Source organism: Cyprinus carpio, chromosome A22 (assembly GCF_018340385.1).
Source record: "Cyprinus carpio isolate SPL01 chromosome A22, ASM1834038v1, whole genome shotgun sequence".
Lineage (NCBI taxonomy): Eukaryota > Metazoa > Chordata > Actinopteri > Cypriniformes > Cyprinidae > Cyprinus > Cyprinus carpio.
Window position 1 is genome coordinate 9,509,754 of NC_056593.1, and position 19,669 is coordinate 9,529,422.

The window sequence follows — 19,669 nt, forward strand, 5'->3', positions numbered from 1 at the left end:
AGCTGTAGTGTGGCATGTTGAAAGAGCCAGCGTTGTTTTGACATTATTTAAATTTTTTATTTTTTTTTAGATTTAAGGTGGCGCTGCAGCAATATGGCTGCCCACTTCTCCGGGTGTGTTCACAGTGTGTGTGTGTGTGTGTGTGTGTGTGTGTGTGTGTGTGTGTGTGTGTGCGCACTTCGATGGGTTAAATGCAGAGCATAAATTCTGAATATGGGTCACCATACAGTACTTGGCCACACGTCACTTCACATTTCACATTACAAACAGGAATTTTGCATTGACCGAAGATTTCCCCATGCATATTTCGCAATTGGTTCAAGTTGGTTATGTGAAATTGCCATGTCGATCAACATTGTTGAAAATAATAATGTTTTTTTTTTTTGCCTGCAAAATATCACGACATTTTTGTTTCTGTTTGCCGTACTTCATTGTCCATGTTTTGCCATGTTTTTATGGAAAGAGCGTTTTCATACATTGACTAGTGAGTACATTTACTCATTTGCAGATGTATTACACAATATTATATTTATGTTGTCTACATATCTGGATAATCTCTTATGTTTATACTGTATGTTTGTGTGAGTTCATTAACCTGCTTGTTTACTACTTCAGCTCAAGTGGATCAGTGTCTGATATTATTGACTATGAATGGATTCATACACACAATCATATTCTTTTTAGATATTGCTACATTCTTAGCACATTATTAAAATAATTACATTTTATTATTAAAATATTTTTGTCTACTGTGTTTCAATAACAACATTAACAAACATTTTATCTTTGTCCCCCGCTGTACAGATAGTGACAGTGAGATCTCTAGCGGGACAGGAGACGTGTCGAAGGACTGTCCTGAGAAGATTCTGGAATCCTGGGGAGGGATCCTCAACAGATGGTGAGACTTTTTGCCTGACTTGAGACTTTGAAGTTTGTGCTATGGCCAGATTAGGAGCGCAGTCCGTATCGAACATGACTGCAAAAAAACAGCTCTGTTGTGCTGCACTGACACCGTCTGTCTTCCACCTGTCAGGCAAGGAAACCTGTTGACACGACCCAAGGGTCTGTCTGCTCTGGTGAAGCCTGGGATCCCGGAGGCCTTACGAGCTGAAGTCTGGCAGCTCCTGTCTGGATGCCACAACGATCAGCCTCTGCTGGAGCACTACCGCATCCTCATCACCAAGGTAAGAGATGACAACTGTTACCACCAGTTTTTGTTTTCGCAAAAGTCCCAATTCATCCCATTTTTTGCCAACTAGTGGACACATGATTCTCGACAATGTTGCATCCACATTTATGGGTCTTTTGCTTGTTTGTTCATTGCATTTTAGTAAATCTAGCTGAAATTTTAGCTAACACTCAACAGATGCACACAAGGGAGTTTGTGTGCATTTGGTAGATTTTGAAGTGAGGTTTGAAATTGCTTTGAACCCGCTTTGGTCTTTCAAAGCATTTTGGGTGAGGAAAGGCAGCAGTCTGAAGAGTGCGTTTTCAAGTGTAAAATTGATGAGCTTTACTTACTAGTTTCCGTTTTGTCAGCGGGATGAACCTTTGTAGTATAGCAGGCTGTTTATTTACTAAACATATTTTCTACCCATATTGATGCTTCACTCAGATGTTCGTTTGACCTCTTGAACTGATGGAAATGGAGTTAGTCGAATATCTTTAGCGGTGCTGAGAGCGCATCTAATTACTTATTCCAAAAGCAGTGTCACAGCAAATTCAAGCGATTCCAGCACAGCTACAGATCTGTGTGACGTCTCATTATCTGGGATAGGACTGTACAGTTTTTGCAGGCTACAGCTTTTTTACATGTTTGAAAAGCTATTTCTTTCATGTTGTTATTGTGGTCAGACTGGTTCTCGCGCCAAGTGTGGTCAGTGACTGGAATGTTCCCACACTAAACTAACAACTGTTGCCTCAGAAACGTGGGTCAGATTGTGGTATTCAGCCAGTAATTTGGCAAGAAATTATTTCAGTTATCCACATTTTAACTCTCATGCTTGTTAATTTTCACTTTTTAGAGCTTAAAAGCAATTCATCAATCAAACACTTTGATTAATTTATTTTTTTTAATCAGTCAAACACTTTATTTATTTGTTAGGTATTATAGCCCCTATTGTATTTGTTAGATTTCATATTATTATTCTTCTTCCTTTCCACTGGGAGTCTATGGCAACCCTATGAACCGTAAGTAGGAAAATTATGAAACTTGGCACACTTGTAGTAAGATGGTTTGGGGTCTCTAGGACCAACTCTAAAATTGTCGCACCACCAGCTCAAAAATTCACTTCAATTTAAATTAAGTTTACAACTATTTAACCCTTTTTTTCTAAAAACAAAATAACTTCGTACACCCGAGTTCTCTCCACATGCTGATTACCTTCAATAGCTTACATTAAGAATTCGCCCATTACAGTAGTGGCCATTTTGAAAAGTACAGTATTAAATTTTTTCGCTACTCCTCCTTCAAAATATGTCCAGTTCTTAGGAAAATTGATTCAGATGATCTTTGGACCGTGCCGCACAGAAATGACTGAACAGAATTTTGATATTCATCTTTGCTAAAAAGTTAGGATGTTGTGAACTTAATGATGTCGACCCAAAATTGGTTCAAAGGCTGTATCTTGGCCAAACCATGATCAATTGAAATTAAACTTGGTACTCTTCTTCAGCACCATGATCTGAGGGTACATGCCAAAGTTGGGAGCAGTGCCACCTACGGGCCATGAGATACCAAAAATGGCTATTTTTCCTAATAACTTTTGAACTGTTAGTCAGAAAATCATGATCTTGATGTCGGTGGATACCTTGTATCATGTTGAATCGGGGGATACCAATGTCAGGATTTGATGAACCGCCTGTCTGCCATTTTGAAATTCATCAACACTCAACAGCATGTCCCGGAGGTACCTGAGAACTATGAACACAGCACCACCTAGTGTTCCAGAGATATAAGGATTTTTGCAAAAAACGCTTATAACTTTTGAAAACATTGTCCAAATTTTGCTGTCAATACATTCCTTGGAATTATGCCAAGTCTGACGGTATCTCATTTTTCATTTTCCAACATTTCGTTTGTCCGCCATTTTGAAGTAAGTGAAAAACTGTTTTTTTCGCCGCTACTCCTTTAAGTCTTATCCAATTTGATCCAAAATCTGATCAGACGATCTTTGAACTGAGCCACATAGTAATGACTGAATGGATTTTTGATATTGGTTACTTTCATGCAGTGTAATGATGGTGACCAGAGGTCAGCTGGAGGTGAGGATACTACAGAACAATCCTGCATGCCCTCATTCTGACCTGCCACAATCAATTTACTGTTTGGACAGTGGCTGAAGACCCCCTCCCCCCCACCAGTCATAACCCTGCAACACATGCAACCCTGAACAGAAACCCCCATGGCTTCAAGTTGTACTTTAAATACTGCTTCAACCACTTCTTTTGTGTCCCGATGAAGATATTTTTAGGTTAACTTGTTTTTTTTTGTTTTTGTTTTTTATGTGCAAGCCCATAATCATTGCTTCAGGTGCAACTCCTGAAATACAGCACAATAATCAATGCCATGCAGTGAGAATGATGGTGAACGGACGCCATAAAATACCTCAGCACTGCGAGAGAGTGTCGAATGGAGTGTGGGATGAAGTCAAGGAATGAATGAAAAAACAGAAAAGGAATAGCGAGAGAAAATACTTTGCCAGATAATGTAAATCCTACAGTTCTTCCCGCAACAGCTTTCCATTAACTGAACGCCGTACTGCTTTAAGGGTTATGGAGCGCGGAGAGTATAATTTATTAATTAATTTAATTTCAAGTATTCTCCACTGCAGGTCATGTCGATATAACAGTTGCGGCGCTATTAATAAAAATAAAACCGTGCTGAGACCTGGCCATCAGCACAATACGATGTCCATGTTATTAATGGGTGGTTGAAGGTTATGTTATTGTGCCTTGGGTAGTTAAGGCAATATTTGTAAGCTGGACTAAAAAATGTCTGCTCTGGCCTGCATGTTTTTTCAATTAATCAGTGTTTTTCCATGTTTTTTTCATCTGTTTAATGGTATTCTTTTAGATTATTTTACCAGCAAATGTAAAAAAAAAAAATAATAATAATTAATTTAAAATTTTAATTTAAATTGTAGTAATTTAGAATGTAATTTATTATTATTCATTAATTTATTATTATTATTATTATTATTATTTTTTTTTTAAGTGAGCCACAATCATTTGAGGGAGTTTTTTGTTTGTTTTTTCACATCAGTCAGATTCATTTAACTTCCTTTTCTCTTTTCTCATCAAAACATAATCCTATTCTTTCCACCTTGTCTATAATGGTGTCTGATTAAGTGACCATATGTTTCTTAACACTCATGAGTGTGCATTGTTCTTGCTGTGGATCAATGAAAATGCAACCCGTGTGGTGTTTCAGAGAGTGTGAAACTGACATTTTCGTGACCTTTACTTTGCTGGTGTATAAGGGATCTACCAAAGGTGCTATTCTCTTGAGTCAGGGCTTTAAAAAGTCTTTGTTTGTCCACACAAATGAAGATCTGGAAAAAAAAAAAATTACAGTGAGGAGAAAAATAATATTTTGATGACATTATTGAAAATAAAGTTTACTTATACATATTAACATCAAAATATTAGTTATTATTATTATAATAATGTTCATTGTCGGAAGCCCAAACTGGTCATTTTGCAGACGAGTTAAAATAATTATAATGACATTATTGAATTCTAATTTTATATCGTTTTTTTATTATTTATTACTGTAATCATTTTATTCAATTAGGTATGTAACTGAAATGTCCTTATTTGTCATTAAATAAAATAATGTAAAAAAAAAAAAAAAAAAAAAAGTAAAAACAAACAAAAGTAAGATTAAAAGTAGGTTTAATTTTTTGATGCAAAACATTTTGTAACATTTTTGAGTGGTAAATATATTTCTTCTTTTTTTTAATCTATGATCCACAAGATTGTTCCCCAGTGTTCTGTATTCTACTTTTGTGAAATCGAAAAAAAAGTCTAACACAATGAAACAATGAAATCTTTGCACCATATTTTCTCAAATGATGTACTATATGTATTTATTTAGCCATTAGTTAGAGAGGCATGTGAAAGTCATTGTACTATCAGGCTGAAGTAAATTGTTTGATTACAAGATTGTAACCGAGCATGAAACATCCTCATGCCAAGAACCCTTGTTTCACCCATTTAGACAAATCATTGGGCTGCGTCCAGCATTTTATATTAATAGAAATCTTTAGGCAAGCCTTTGTTTTTCCACCTTCTATTTTAAATGGCTTGTGGGATTGATTATGTAGTCTTCACAAACCTGCTTAAGTAGATTATAGTCTTTATAGAGCATGTTATAAAATATTAGAATAGTTTTGTTTTTTTCTGAGTGCCGGGGGGTTTGCACAGTATTGTCTGGTTTTAAGCAAGGTGAAATAAATTGAAAAAAAACAACAACATAGATTTTCATTGACCTCGGAGAAGGCTCTTTTTTCTAAAAATACAAAAACAAAATAGTTATAGAATTTCTTATTTTGGACCAGTAAATAGAGCTCTGTAAAATCAGCATTTTTTTTCCACTAAATAAAATTTAAGTAATTGAAAAACATGTCTAATTATTTGAAATCATGACATTTTTATACAATTTAGCAAGAACTAAAAGCTTAACAAAAATTAAATTCTAGGGCTAATATGAAATTAGATTTTCCCCAAATTTTTCCAAATGTTTCTGGTTTTAATGGTTTAATAATTTTTTTTTTTAAAGTATGTATAATTAATTGAAATCATGAAACATATACAATTAATAGCAGTTTAATAAAATATTAACTTAAATTAACAGCATTTTTAGGGGCCTATGACATCAGTTGTATTTTTTTTCTTAATTCGGATTTATTCTACCCAAATTTAGTGTTTCCATTTTCAAGGCTTTATTAAATTCATTAAATTTTAATGAAATTTTGGAATCATGAAACTTACAGTTTAAGATACAGTTTAAAAGCAATTTAAAAAAAAGTTTAACAGAAGTGATATTTTTTAGGGCACAAAATTCAGTTTTATTCTTCCCAAATTGTTTTATGTTTTTATTTTTCTGGTTCCGTTTTAATGATTTAATTCAATTTGAATTATTAAAAAGCATGTAAAAAAAAATTTAAATTCATACATTTTATTAAAATTCCATTTAATGACTTCAGTTTAATTAAATGACATTTTACATTAATGTAGCCCTATGAAATTATTATTATTACTAGAAATTCTGTTATGCATGACATGTGCGTGAATATGTGTATTAGACAAACCACTCATTCACACAGACACAAGTTCATATTGCAATTTTACAGCCCTTTACAAAATTTGCCATATTCTGCAATAGGCGTTATACTGCAAATTTCAGTTTTAGAACAGGATTCTGTGATTCTATTCTCGTTTCCTGTGTCGTGGAACCCTAAGTACTTGCTGGTGAGCTGCCATTTTCCCTGTGTATGATGTTTGAGACTTGTTCTCAAAGCCATCCCAGTCTCCACTGACCAGCTGCCCCTCCCTCACAATAGACCCCTGTTCCCAGCACAGCCCGACATGTATCTTAATGCAGTCAACATCTAGCGACTGAGCTGCCATTCACTCTGAACTGTAACGCTTCTATTAGCGGCCTCATCATACACCCGTTCCACCTCCCTGAGAATCAATAACCCGCAAACAACGTGATTTCGTTCTCACAAAGACACGCCACTCACCAACGAGAGAGCCTTTTGGATTCGTTTATATACATGGCTCGCTTTATGGCATTGTAATGTTGAAATGGATTTAGGCCCCCATCTGCACTGTTGAGTAGATAGGGTCGGCCCCCTCATAGCGTGTGCTATCAGACTGTGTCGCCGGGGTCAGCTCACTGCTGACACAGAAATGACAGTTTGTATTACCTAGAGACACACTTCATGGAGTCATATCCTCTGGACCTGTGTGCAGAGATTTGAATCATAGCTACATGCGTGCCTCGGGACTAAGTTGTTTGTGCTATGAATTTTACTATTATGTAGTTATAAAGCGTATAAGCAAACTTTTTGTGTCAGTTTAAAGATGATATATTTCTTAAAGCTATTTCTTTTTAAGTAATGCAGTAGTTTAGATTTGGACATTTCATCTTTAGCAAAAATAAATAAAAATCATTGCAATCGTATCTGGCAATGCATTTAAATGTATACTGTGCATACACATACATGAATCATGGATGTATGCTTTAGATCCTATATCAGTATCTGTATTTTTTATTTATATGTGTGTTTATTTAATTTTCCACAGTTTACAGTTTCAGTTATGAAAAACTTAGACGTTCACTTATTAATTGTGCACAGTAAGACCAGGGCATTTATTAAAATTAAATTATGACGTAAATAGAATCCAATTTGATTTCATGTTGTCTTTGAAAGCAGTGGATTTAGCAAAGCCCTGAAAGTTGCTGTAAATAATGCCAAATCAAGTCCAGCTGTCATCCTGACCTGTACTTGTTCTCCCAGTGCTGTGATGAGAGCTAGAGTGCCCTGCCTGTCCCTGTACAGAGTCCCTTGGATCAAAAGCTCAGGTACCGACAGATGAAGAGGATTATGGTCATTGTTTTCTCCAACCTTTTCTCTTCCTTTGTGATGAATCATTTATAAAGGTCTCTGGCTGACACTGTTGTTCAGTAGTGTCTTGTTCCACAAGTTATGGATCAGCGTATTTTATACATTTCACCTGCTTGTGCTACTGTTTCCTGCAGAGTTCTGTTTTTTAACAGAACTCTGTTAACATTTGCTAAACAATAATAACTAGTACTTTTTTTTTTTTTTTTGGACTGAAATTTTTTAGTTTAAAACAATTGTGACTTGATATCTCACCGTGTGACTTTGAACCTTACATTAATTTTTTTTTAACATTGCTGTTAAAAGTATTATTAGTAATATTTATTATCCCTGTTTGTAAATTAGTAGATTTTGACATAGGCATAGTTATGTTATGTTCCTGTAGCCCAGATGGGAAATCACGTTGAGAGTGTGTTCTGTTTTAACAGTCTGGCTGTTATAATCATGATCACTCTATTTGACCCCCCTACATTAACCAATCCAGACACTCCTCCTACCCCCAAGCATGGGCCCAGGACAAAAGGTGCAATTGCCCCCCTTTTTGGCATCCCTGCTTGCAAAGGCAAGGTTTTGGTTTCGATGGAGGGGAGTCTTGCGGCAGCTGAGCCACTGCTATTGAAAGGGGATGCTAACAGATTTCTCTGGGAATTACAGACCTCCTTGAATGCTGCCAGTCAGTAAAGACGAAGTTGCGTAAGTGTTGCCTGTTTATTGTCTTTTTTTCCAGACACCCTTTTTTTATCATCGCATTCAGTTCAGGACTGCAAGCACACCACTCAGCTAAAATATTAAATTGTTTTGCCACCGGGCTTGAGCATTCAGCAGCAGTGCAGCTGTGCAGAAAACATAGGCTGTCATTCTGGTAATCCCTTTGTATTTTATGAGTTCCTCTAGTTGTAATTGGCATATCGGTAAGCCCCTCCCCTCGAATGCAGATGAGCCAATGGCAGTCGAGTATCAGTTGCACGGGGAGCGGAACTCGGACATCTTTAGGTTTCAGCGCCATAGAGAAACATTGGAAGATCCGAAGCTCACATCGAAAAAATATTTTTAAAGCTACAAAAATATAAAAAAACGATGTGCCTAGGGTACTTGTTACACTAATTCCATATATCCTGAGAGGATAGGCCATGTAATTTATTTGATTCCATTTCTTAAATCCAACCAAAATCCATATGAGAGATATTAACCATATTAAACTTTAAAAAATTAAATTAAATTAAATCAACTCAATTCCACCGTTTGCATTGTGATCTGTATTTTTACTTACTTATTTTAATATCTTTTATATATCCCTCCATGGCATATTTAAGTCCCACTTGAATGTCCATCTGTGTCCCAAATTTATCAGAAACACCTTGAACGAAGGTTTTCACTGACAGCTGTCATTGTAAGACAGTGAGCAACTCTGTTTGTTTGTCCGAGTGAGCAGCAGTAACTAAGTGGGGCGGGGCTTACCGATAGTTCAGTTATGTTTAGCAAACTTGTCAGTAAAACTAGTCAAGATCTGCATTTTTGATTGTGTTAGAGTAGACTCGGGTGGTGATATCTTTCCAGGGGAATGAAGTCTCCCTCTCAGAGTCTCTTAATTTGTTCCTGTTTGTTGCACCGTGTCAGCTGCTGTGAAGGAGGGTCCTGGCTAACTGAAATGCCTGGCAACTGTAACTAAGGGGCAGGCATTGCTACGCTTGGGCACTGGTCTGTGTAAGTGACTTGAAGCAGGAAACGAGAACAAAGGATAATAAAACAGGGAGCTGTAGGAGACAACACAGAGAGATGGAAGTCTTTGATTATTTTTGAATGTGGAAACATCTTCAGGGTGTGCAGGAAGAGGAGGATAATGAGAAAAGATGGAGAACATTGGTAAGGAAGAGAGAGAGAACAGTGTGCTGGGAGGAGTTGAGGACCTCAGGTGTCGCCAGAAGGGGAGGGAGGAGAGTTATAGAGTGAGAGCGAGTGAGAGAGAGAGAGGGCAAAGGAAGGAGGGAGTGAATGTGATCGAGAGGCTCAGTGGAAGAGAGAGCGAGACTGTGAAGGGGGAGAGGAAACTGTGAGCCACTCACGGTATCTCTGAGCACCAGCAGTGAGGGGCTGCTCTATTTTCCTCGGCTCATTTTCTGATTTGTCGCACAGTTTGGAATAGATCTGTTCAAAGTCTTACTGTTCTCCCCTTTTTACCTGTCTCAATTTTTAATTCTTACTTTCAAAGTGCGTTTTGCACTGTGCACGCTCGGTGGGAACTGCTGTCAACCTGCTTTGGCTCACAGGTCGCAGAGAACTGACAAGGACAGGAGCGGTATGTAGATCTTCCAATTTTGTGAATGGAGTGAGTATTTTTGAGAAGACTTTACGGGATGTGTCACAAAGGTGTTGGAGAAGAAGCAACGAGGTCTGTCTGAGAAGGAAAGAAGCTGAGCATGTACAACTAATCAGATGCAGAGGCTGCCATGCCATGTGATGTGCAAAGCTTTGGATGGAACGATGAACTGAAACTGAGAACATGTGGAATTCAAACAGGATGCCCAGAGCATGCTGTCCTGATGCAATCTGAGAAGACACCTTCACGTAAGCGGCGATATACCTCTTTTGGAAGACACAGGTCTCTCATTTTTATGCGACCTGCTTTTATCTGATGCACAGTGAAAGTTCATGAAAAGTAAATGGATTTGGAGCAAATAAGACCAAAGCCATCGCTGTGCACCCCCCCTCCGAACATGATCTTGAAATTTTGATTAGTTCCGTTTTGTCTCACTCAGACTCCCGCAGACTATGAGTGGTGCTCTGTGCAGCATTAGCTCTGGCAACTCTCATATGCTGTCCTGTGTTTGTCTAGAGTGTCTTGTGTTTTGATTCGGACTATAGAAGCCAAGAGGTCCCAATTCTAGAAGCAAAACATGGTGCATGTTTTTGTTTGGTGACATACTAATATGAACTGATTTTTTGGAGACTTTTGCAACACTTGAAATATAATTTTTGTGGACTCAGGAGAAGGTATGACCCAGGAACTTTCTTCATATCAATTTTGTTACCTTTATTGTTTATTGTCTTCTATTATACTTAATCCTTCTTATATTGTCTTAACTGGTCACAGGAAACCGTTTGATCTTCATTTCCTTATCCCACAACCCCTTCTACAATCCTGCACATTTTACCCTTGAGAGGACAGCTTAAGAAATTGGTCGACTTCACTGCAGGTGCTGTGGACAATATTGCCAGCTGACCTTCAGCACAGATATGCAAACCTTTTGTGACCATTGCTGTTTCCAGCAGCCCTAATTTTGTTTTGCGAAGGGAAATATCTCTGTCTTACAATTACTGAACTGCTCCTAAGCATGACTGATTTCAGAGGAGTGCAAGGCACTTTTTTTTATTCTCCTTACAGACTCTATTGATTTTTGCCAATGCTCAGTTCATTGAGATCCAGCCATGTGAAAGACAGAGGTAAAGGGGAAAAGACAGAAGATTGAGTTCTGCTGGAAGAGATTACTGAGAAAGCAAGGACACAGGATTACGTTGCAGGCCATCAGCACTGCGTTTAGGACAACTGAACCTTATCCAAGTGGACAAGGTCCGGGACAATGAACCGGTCAGAGCTGATTGAACCGGTCCCCAATGTGAACAGCAGCCTTAGCAATCACTTCAGTGTGTCCCTAAACCACTCCTGCCCCCTAGGCTGGGGGCAGAACAAGGTCATGGAAGCTTGCTTCTTAGAGACTGCGGTCATTGTGTTGCTGACGGTGCTCATCATTGCTGGGAATATAACGGTGATCTTTGTGTTTCATTGTGCCCCATTGTTACACCACTACACCACTAGTTACTTCATCCAGACTATGGCCTACGCGGATCTGTTGGTGGGGCTAAGTTGCCTGGTTCCCACCCTTTCCCTGCTCCATTACCCAGCTGGTGTCCAAGAACCACTCACCTGTCAGGTGTTCAGCTACGTCATCTCTGTACTCAAGAGCGTTTCGATGGCTTGTTTGGCTTGCATTAGTGTGGACCGTTATCTGGCTATTACTAAGCCCCTCTCCTACAACCAGCTTGTAACACCCTGCCGCCTTCGCTGCTGCATCGTTCTCATATGGATCTACTCTTGTGTGGTGTTTCTCCCATCTTTCTTTGGCTGGGGTAAGCCAGGGTACCATGGGGATATCTTTGAATGGTGTGCCCACTCTTGGCCCACATCTGCACTCTTCACTGGCTTTGTTGTGTGCCTGTTGTACGCCCCTGCTGCCCTGGTGGTCTGCTTCACCTACTTCCACATCTTCCGCATCTGTCAGCAGCATAACCGAGAGATCAGTGAGCGACGGGCACGCTTTCCCAGTCAGGAGATGGAAACTGCCGAAGGGGGCAACCATGCAGGCCACGGGCCAGACCGGAGATACGCCATGGTGCTCTTTCGGATTACCAGTGTTTTCTATATGCTTTGGCTCCCCTACATTTTCTATTTCCTTCTGGAGAGCTCTCATGTGCTGGACAGCCCTGCCCTCTCCTTTGTGACCACCTGGTTAGCAATTAGCAACAGCTTCTGCAACTGCGTCATTTATAGCCTGTCCAACAGCGTATTCCGGCTGGGGATGCGTAGACTCTCACAAACGCTCTGCTCCTCCTGCTCTTTCAGCCCCTGCACACATGATGACAAGGACTTTGGAGAGCCAAAGCCAAGAAAGAAAGCCAACTCCTGCTCCATCTGAAGATCTTTAAGGGTTGCTTGGATCAGTCATTAGCTGCTAAATGCTGTTGCAATGGATTTGGCCCAGATTTTAATGTAATTGTACCTCTAACTACATTGTGGTTGTTTCTTATACAGAGTTAGAAGAAACTAGCAACACTGAGGATGATAAAGTTGTCTAATAGTCATGTGGTCTACATTCCCTGTAAATATTAAGATGACACCTGCCTTGGCCCTGTAAATACCACAGAATGGTCACTAGCCACAACTTGTTTGACAACCTAGAGATAAGCAGTTTTTAGAGCATTTGTGAGCAAAAGACAAAGCCAGGGAGTGAGTTCGCAGCTCTCGCTTGTGATGGCTCTTTCCAAATAAAGAGCACACTTGCTAATTTTAGATACATAACCCATGTTGCTGGATTGATTGTTTTGATGTTTGTTGAATTAGATTTGTGTCGCAGCTGTAACTGTAAAAACAGTTGCTTTACAAGATGATGAGAGCTTAAAGACCTTAACTAGCTGATTTTAGCAAAGGTCTTCTCCTAGTGGCTTTTATGGTACAGTTTGTCTTGAATCTTAATCACAGGCAATTCATGTCAAAAGCGATGTAGCAAAGGACAAACAGCTTGGTCTGTATTTATTTTTTCAAAATCTTCATTTTAGATCTGATCTTTTTGTAGGAAATCTTAAAATACCATATGCGCACAATATCAACAAATGCCTGTAATAGATGTGGACTGTAGTTTAGATCCTCAGTGGTGTAAAGCCTTAGCTGTTTGTAATTAGACCCATTTGCCTGCAGTGACCCTTTGAGAAACATGCAGGAAAGCACGTTTTATTTTTTAATTCATATTTCTGCCAGATCAGCTTTAACTTAACTTGACGTTCATATTACCTTGAGCTGAGCTTTTTTCGCTCACTTTAATGTATGAATGTCCTAAACAATTTTTTTGTCTGAAGTCTACAAATGTAATTTTCATTCTTACAATGTTTTATCTCTCTCAAAGAGATGTTTAATTTATTTTTATAGTTTTTTGTTTGTTTGTTTCTTTGAGAGAGAGAGTTTTAAACAGGTGATGGGAGAATATAATTGTTTTTCAAATTCAAATGCATGTAAATTATACAGATATTTTTTAAATACCCATAAAACTTGCATACATAGATCGTGTAGTGTTATTTTTTTCTTTATTCTGTTCTCGTTTATACACTCCAGTTATTATTTTCATTACAATTATTTTCCAAAGATTTACTGATTTACTGCATAGTTGTGTTACTGTCCCTAAAAAATTATACTACTTGTCATATTGAATTCTGCAATGAGAATTTTTGTTATTATGCATTAGCCATTATTTTTGTAAAGATACAGAGAATACAATATATGGCTGCTTCTTTTTGTATTATAATACTTGGGTATTGTTTGGGGCAGAGTTAAACTCATTGCTTGAGTCTGGTATTGGTGGTTTAGAATTTTTTTTGTGCATATTTCAGTTTGTTTATGCCTGTAAACTTTATTTGCTGATGGATGTTACAGCCCTGTACATGCTGAACTTCACAGCTCTAAAAAAAAAAAAAAATCACAATACAACAACTAGGCTAGTTGATGTGCATTAGATAATGAAGAAAAGAAAAAGATAAGAATAGACTCACTTTCAAATTAAATGGTGAGGGTGTTCTTTTGTAATTCTTGACAACTTAAGAGTAATTTTACTATTTATTTATTTATTTTTCAATCTCCTATGGATTTGAAACCGATAAAATAGCAGTATATTCCTGTATTCATTTTGCTGATAACATTATGATGTTTCTGTCCATTTTTTTCTTGATTGGGAGAATAAAAGAGAATAAAAACACAGTATATATTTTTTTAGTTCAGAGATTTGTTTGTTTGTTTTTTGTGAGACATTTTGGTTTTGGTGTTGCTGCCAGTACAATAAATGTGAACCGTAAACACTGATTTATAATGAGTGCATCTTTTGTCTGTAGTTAATCTGGATTTCACTTAAATGAATTGAAGTTTTATCACGGTGCATGTCAGCTGACTGTGTAATGTTTCCTGATAGGTCCATAGAGTCTGGTCAGAGTTTAAGTTGCTCATGTCCTCTAAGGCTTCAGGGCAAGCCAATCCCAGCACAACGGCCCTAGACTGCACACGCAGCAGGGCTGGCACTCGACGGCTGCCTCTAAAAAGGTTACAAGTCCCTTCAGAAGGGAAATTATACATGTGCAGTTAGAGCGAGGGGGGAAAATGAAGTGACCTTTTTGAAATGAGCACATCAAATGTTTCCATGATCATGGGAGTCTTTGGACCTTGGCACCAGCATGAATAAAACATGAGTGCTCTCAGCGGTCACTAACAGTACATCCCATTCCGCTTGCTTAAACTTGTTATGTGACCTTAAAATGCTTACAACATCCTTCTTGTATCTTTATCATTACTCATCCCAAATACCTTTTCCTTTTTGATTTGAAGTGACAATTTTATATCTGGCGGAGGTTTCATTGAAAAGCAGTGTCAGTCTTACTGTGGGAGATTTGCGAGCCTAGTGGACCTTAATGGCCGTATGAAACGATGTTTGGCCAGCGCAGCTGCTCCAGGGCACTGCCCTTTGCCGACATTGAAGGTAATGCATGCCTTGTCACAGACACTGATAAAAGGGGCCTTGTTTTTTAGCAAATGTATTAGTACATGTTGTTTCAGGCCCTTTCGTAGCTCTATTTTTTGCCTGTCACAAAATAGCAGGAAGTTGAAAGTTAATAATTGGTGGTTTTGTACTGTCGCTTGCTTTGTTCTTTGCCATTACATTACTTCACAAATTTAATTTGCTGTTTTGAAATGGTTGATGATTGATGTATATTCTAGCACATCGTCTTCACTGTTCAATTTTTTTTTCAGCAAATTCCATCAGTTATTTGTGATTAAAAATTACCCCAAATAACCAATGTAATGGCCAGTATTATAAGTCTCTACTATTTTTGTCTATATTTGATTTGCAATCGATTCTCAAGCTCTCAATATGAATTGTTTCTGAATTTGCTTCATTTGGGTTTATTTCAGTTACATGTTCAGTTTGCTTTATACATGAAAGAAATGATCTCATATATTATAAATTATACAGGGAACCTTCTAACTTGGTACATTATGAAAGTATTAATTTTAAGAATTAATAAAAGAGCCCAAACTGGGCCCCAAAAATACATTTTTAGTTTGTGAGTTTTTTTTTTAAATGATTCATTAAGTACCCAGTGCAAAAAAAGTCATTTGGTTATGAAGCAGATTACACTGATTGAGCTTTGTGTGTTTGATTGACTCACTTTTGAGAAATAACACGATCATACTAATAAATTGGACTATACTGCCCATTCTCTGTTTTTGCATGCACCCTTTGAGAAAGACACAATTTGTGGCAGTGTTTTTTTTATGTACAATTTTATCTCATTATATTCAGATTGATTCTATTAATTTTAAGAATTAACAACAGGGCCCAAACTGTGCCCAAATGATACTTTTTTAGTTTGAGCGTTTTTATGATTTATAAAGTGGACCAGCTCAAAAGAGTCATTTGTTTGTAAAATGGTTGAGCTGTATGTTTTTGATTCACTCATGCTTCAAAAAGAATCCGTTCATAGTGGCATTTGAATTGGACGACACTGCTCAGGTTCAATGTTATTGCATGCAGCCTGTGAGAAAAGACACAGTTCTTGGCAGTAATTTGTTTCTCATTATCAGTTCAAGTCTTTTCTTTTGGACTAGATTCAGAAGCCAGCACTGCCTTTGAGTAAAAGATGGAATTTTAAGAACAATATGGTGATCGTTCAAATGAAGATTGCAATTAATTGTATCATAGTATTTTACCCAGCCCTAGAACTGACGTGTAACTTTATACCGATACAATCTGTATACAATTGAAATGAGGCAGGACCAAAGGTTTTTTGGTGTTTTGTGGTTCTCCAGGTTTCAGGGTTTCATTATGGCTCCTCGCTGTTCGAGTCTTTTGCTGATGCAACCTGCACAAGAAAGCCTAATGTCAGCGAGATGCTGGCGCAGGTTGAGCTGAGGATAACTAAGCACTGGTTCTCGTAGTTTATTTTTAGACCACATTCTGGTCATGCTTCTGTCATGCCCCTGGCCTTTTTTAATGCACATTTAGACCAAGATTTGAGGCTAGGTGCTAAAAGCAAAACAGGCTTTATGCTATGCTCATGCAAAATATTAAGTGAATATAAAAAGAAGAAAAAGCTACACTGGTCTTTTTTGTTAATACCATTGTTACTTTTACAACATATCTAAATATATACATTTTGAGTCTTATGTTAAGTAGCATTTGCCAGTTTCGTGATTTCTCTTGATGTTGCTTCTTTTCTCATATACTTGAAGACATTTGTTCACCCTGCCAGTCTTTCATCCATATTCATGGATACAACCAAGTGGAGCTTACCGTCCAGGCCTGTGAATATTTATGAAAATCCTCAGCGTGCCATATTATGAATTCCTTTTAATATTAATCTGTGCTGCTACAGCTTCAAGAGGCATTCTCCTCCATCAAAAGGCTTTGAGTTGCACGTCGGCGAGCGGGAGGAACACCTGCCCCTCTCGGTCGCTAATCAAAGGTGAAGCACTCACGCTCCTCATTGGACACAATGCTAATCACCATTGTCTCTGTACCTAATGGCTGTTTATTATGGCTCCTCTCTCTTTCACACTCTCTAAGTGGGATACCAGTACTTGTGGTTATAAAGTGAGAGTTTAAAAGGATGCCAAACCCACCCAGGTGCTCTTCACGCTATTATCTGTGGGTTGTGATGGTTAGTGCTTAGATCTGTAGTTGTAACCAAAAGGTTGTAGGTTCACATCCCGCAAGAAGTATATGCATTTTAGTCAAGTGACTTAGAAAGTCTTTGTGACTTTTCATCAACATTAAAACATTGTTCTTTGCATGCATTTAAGTAGCCTTGTCAGTTTAAACTTCTGATATTTGTTTTTCTGCGCACACAGAAAGCCAGCTTTTTTGTGTCAGCTGTCAAATACACACAAGGTTTTGTCAAAAACACAAGCGTTTCTTGGACATGGGAACAACACACTACTAGCACGTAAACAGCTGCATGTGCTACTAGCACAACCCAACCATTCACAGCGTTTCTTGGACATGGGAACAACACACTACTAGCACAACTCAACCAGGCCTTGCCCCCTCCTATTTTTTGTGTATGCCTTGGGTGGGAATTATTTAAATGAGGGATATTCTGACGTGTGAGTTCATGGAAGAAAACTCAGGACTACAATTGAGGCATTTGAGGGAGTTCAGCTAACTACAAGCAATAGCACAAATAAATACAATAGAGTAAAGATACAAATAAAATAAACAGTGATTTTCAGTTTTTTTTTTAGGTAGTTCTAGCATTAGTTTTTAGGTACAGAAATCAAATAAAGTAATCAAGTGTAAAACTGCATTGCATATTTGGCTGTATAAATTAAAGATTACTCTTCATTAAAGTTACAAAAGCTATTCAATCAAGAGCAGTGAGTGATTTCTTTGTTGTTGCTGTTTGATTAATATTAAGAAAGTGCTGTCACTTTAAGAGAATGCATTGATCCAAAGACGGGCATTTTGACTTTCAGCCTACTATGTCTGCTATAGGATACTTACCAAGACGGGCATTTTGACGTAATTTTTGTGTGAATTTGTCCATTTAAACCATAGACTGTATGATTTTAATACAATACTTCAGAGAGATAGCTTAACATTTGCGCGTGTTCTGAGGCACGGGTTTGAGGACTTCGGATAAGCGCACAGACAAATCTTCTCACTTGTGTGTGTGCGCTATCAGCACCCGGATGATGACGGAATAAATTACTGCTCATATTCCAGCATACGACATTTGCATTGAATGAGTGAATGGTTTGTCCTCTTTGTTTTTTTTTTTTGACTAATAACTTTCAGAAGGTTTAGCAAACACTGAAGAATTAGTAAGATAAATAAATAAAAGATAGCCTCCATAGCAGAACGTGAGGTAAACAGCAAAGATAACATGCTTTTCAAAATTAAAACAAAAAGAAACATAAAACTAAACTTGCTGTCCGTGACAGTGCTTGCATGTTTTTTCCCACAAGAATACCAACATGTTCACCTTCTCTGGTTTAAGAAGCGGCCTTTTACTTTACTTTGGCTTGAAAACCATCCATCGTTTCCTCAGTATTCACGCCATTTCTGCTGTGCACAACTTTGCGCATGTGCTCTGCGCACCATTGTATAAACCAGGCTCTACAAGCGCTGCACAGTTCAAACGAGTAGCGCGGTTTTGTTAAATGAAAACAGAGACTGACTGGATGCGCCATTAACGAAATCGCCTGTGCATAGGGATGTAACCATTCACTCATGATTCGATTCGATTCATGATTTTTTTTTTTTTTTTTAAACAAAATTATATTTAAGACAAATTATGAATTAAATGTGTCCTTTTATAATTGCTTGGACAACATTTCTTTGTGAAATTGAAATATAACTATAATAATATACTAATATAGCACTTGCATATTATTGCTCTTTTGTTGGTTTGATTGCTTCTATTGTCCTTATTTGTAAGTCGCTTTGGATAAAAACAACCAAATCAAATAAATAACATAAAATAAACTAAATTTTAAAACAAGCCCCAAATCAAAAAAAAAGCCCCAAATCAAATAAATCTCTTCGTATAAACAAAATAAGGCTTTGTCTGTGCTCTTTCCATTTAAAATTAGATGCAACCACTGCATTTTGATCATGATCCAAACAAAGATGCTGCATACATGAGCAGTTTTTAATTTAAATTAGATTGTATAATTTAGACATTTTGAAGCAAAAACAGAATGGTTTGACTTTAGTTTTGTGAAACTATACATAAAAATATCTGCATTAGACAGCAGACGAGCTGAATGAGATGCAGATTCACTCTCTGCCAGCAGGTGGTGCTTAAAGCGTTTCCTTGGTTTCTGCTGTAAACGAAGCAGCGCTGCACTTATGAACTTTAATATGCATCATACAGAGGCAAGATGAAAAGAAAAAATACCATCTATACTTTTCTAAAGACAGTAAGTTCCCCTCAGACATGCATTCATTTAAACTTCTACCCCTAAATGAATCGCGATTTGTTTAGCATCTCAACCGATTTGGATCGTCACATATTTGAATCAATTTTCAACTGACTCGTGGTTAATCGTTACATCCCTACCTGTGCATTCATTTTAAATATAATTATATTAAAATTTTGCACTCACACCAGTGCGACCTCTAAAAAAAAAATTTGTCACACAAATAGGAAAAATGGTAGCAAAATGCGACTATTTGGTCGCAGTCTGGAGCCCTGCTTTAAGATAAGTAAACCTCTTCCTT

General features: G+C 37.6%; 2 protein-coding genes across 3 annotated transcripts in view; both read left to right on the forward strand.

The window, feature by feature from the left end:
- LOC109112558 (rab GTPase-activating protein 1-like) overlaps positions 1–19,669 on the forward strand; it is an 86,391-nt gene that overhangs the window by 18,808 nt on the left and 47,914 nt on the right. For both annotated transcript variants that reach the window (XM_042711801.1, XM_042711799.1), the window contains exons 11-12: positions 805–898; positions 1,034–1,184. In XM_042711801.1, coding sequence (XP_042567735.1) covers positions 805–898; positions 1,034–1,184 — 245 coding nt within the window. The remainder of the gene's footprint in view (positions 1–804; positions 899–1,033; positions 1,185–19,669) is intronic.
- LOC109112556 (G-protein coupled receptor 52-like) lies at positions 9,916–14,256 on the forward strand. Its single transcript, XM_019125446.2, has 2 exons — positions 9,916–10,625; positions 10,726–14,256. The coding sequence occupies exon 2, from the start codon at positions 11,213–11,215 to the stop codon at positions 12,323–12,325; it is 1,113 nt and encodes a 370-aa protein (XP_018980991.1). The 5' UTR covers positions 9,916–10,625; positions 10,726–11,212; the 3' UTR covers positions 12,326–14,256.

Excerpts from the sequence above, each read along its gene's own strand:
- LOC109112556 (XM_019125446.2), top strand. The coding sequence starts at position 11,213 with ATGAACCGGTCAGAGCTGATTGAACCGGTCCCCAATGTGAACAGCAGC.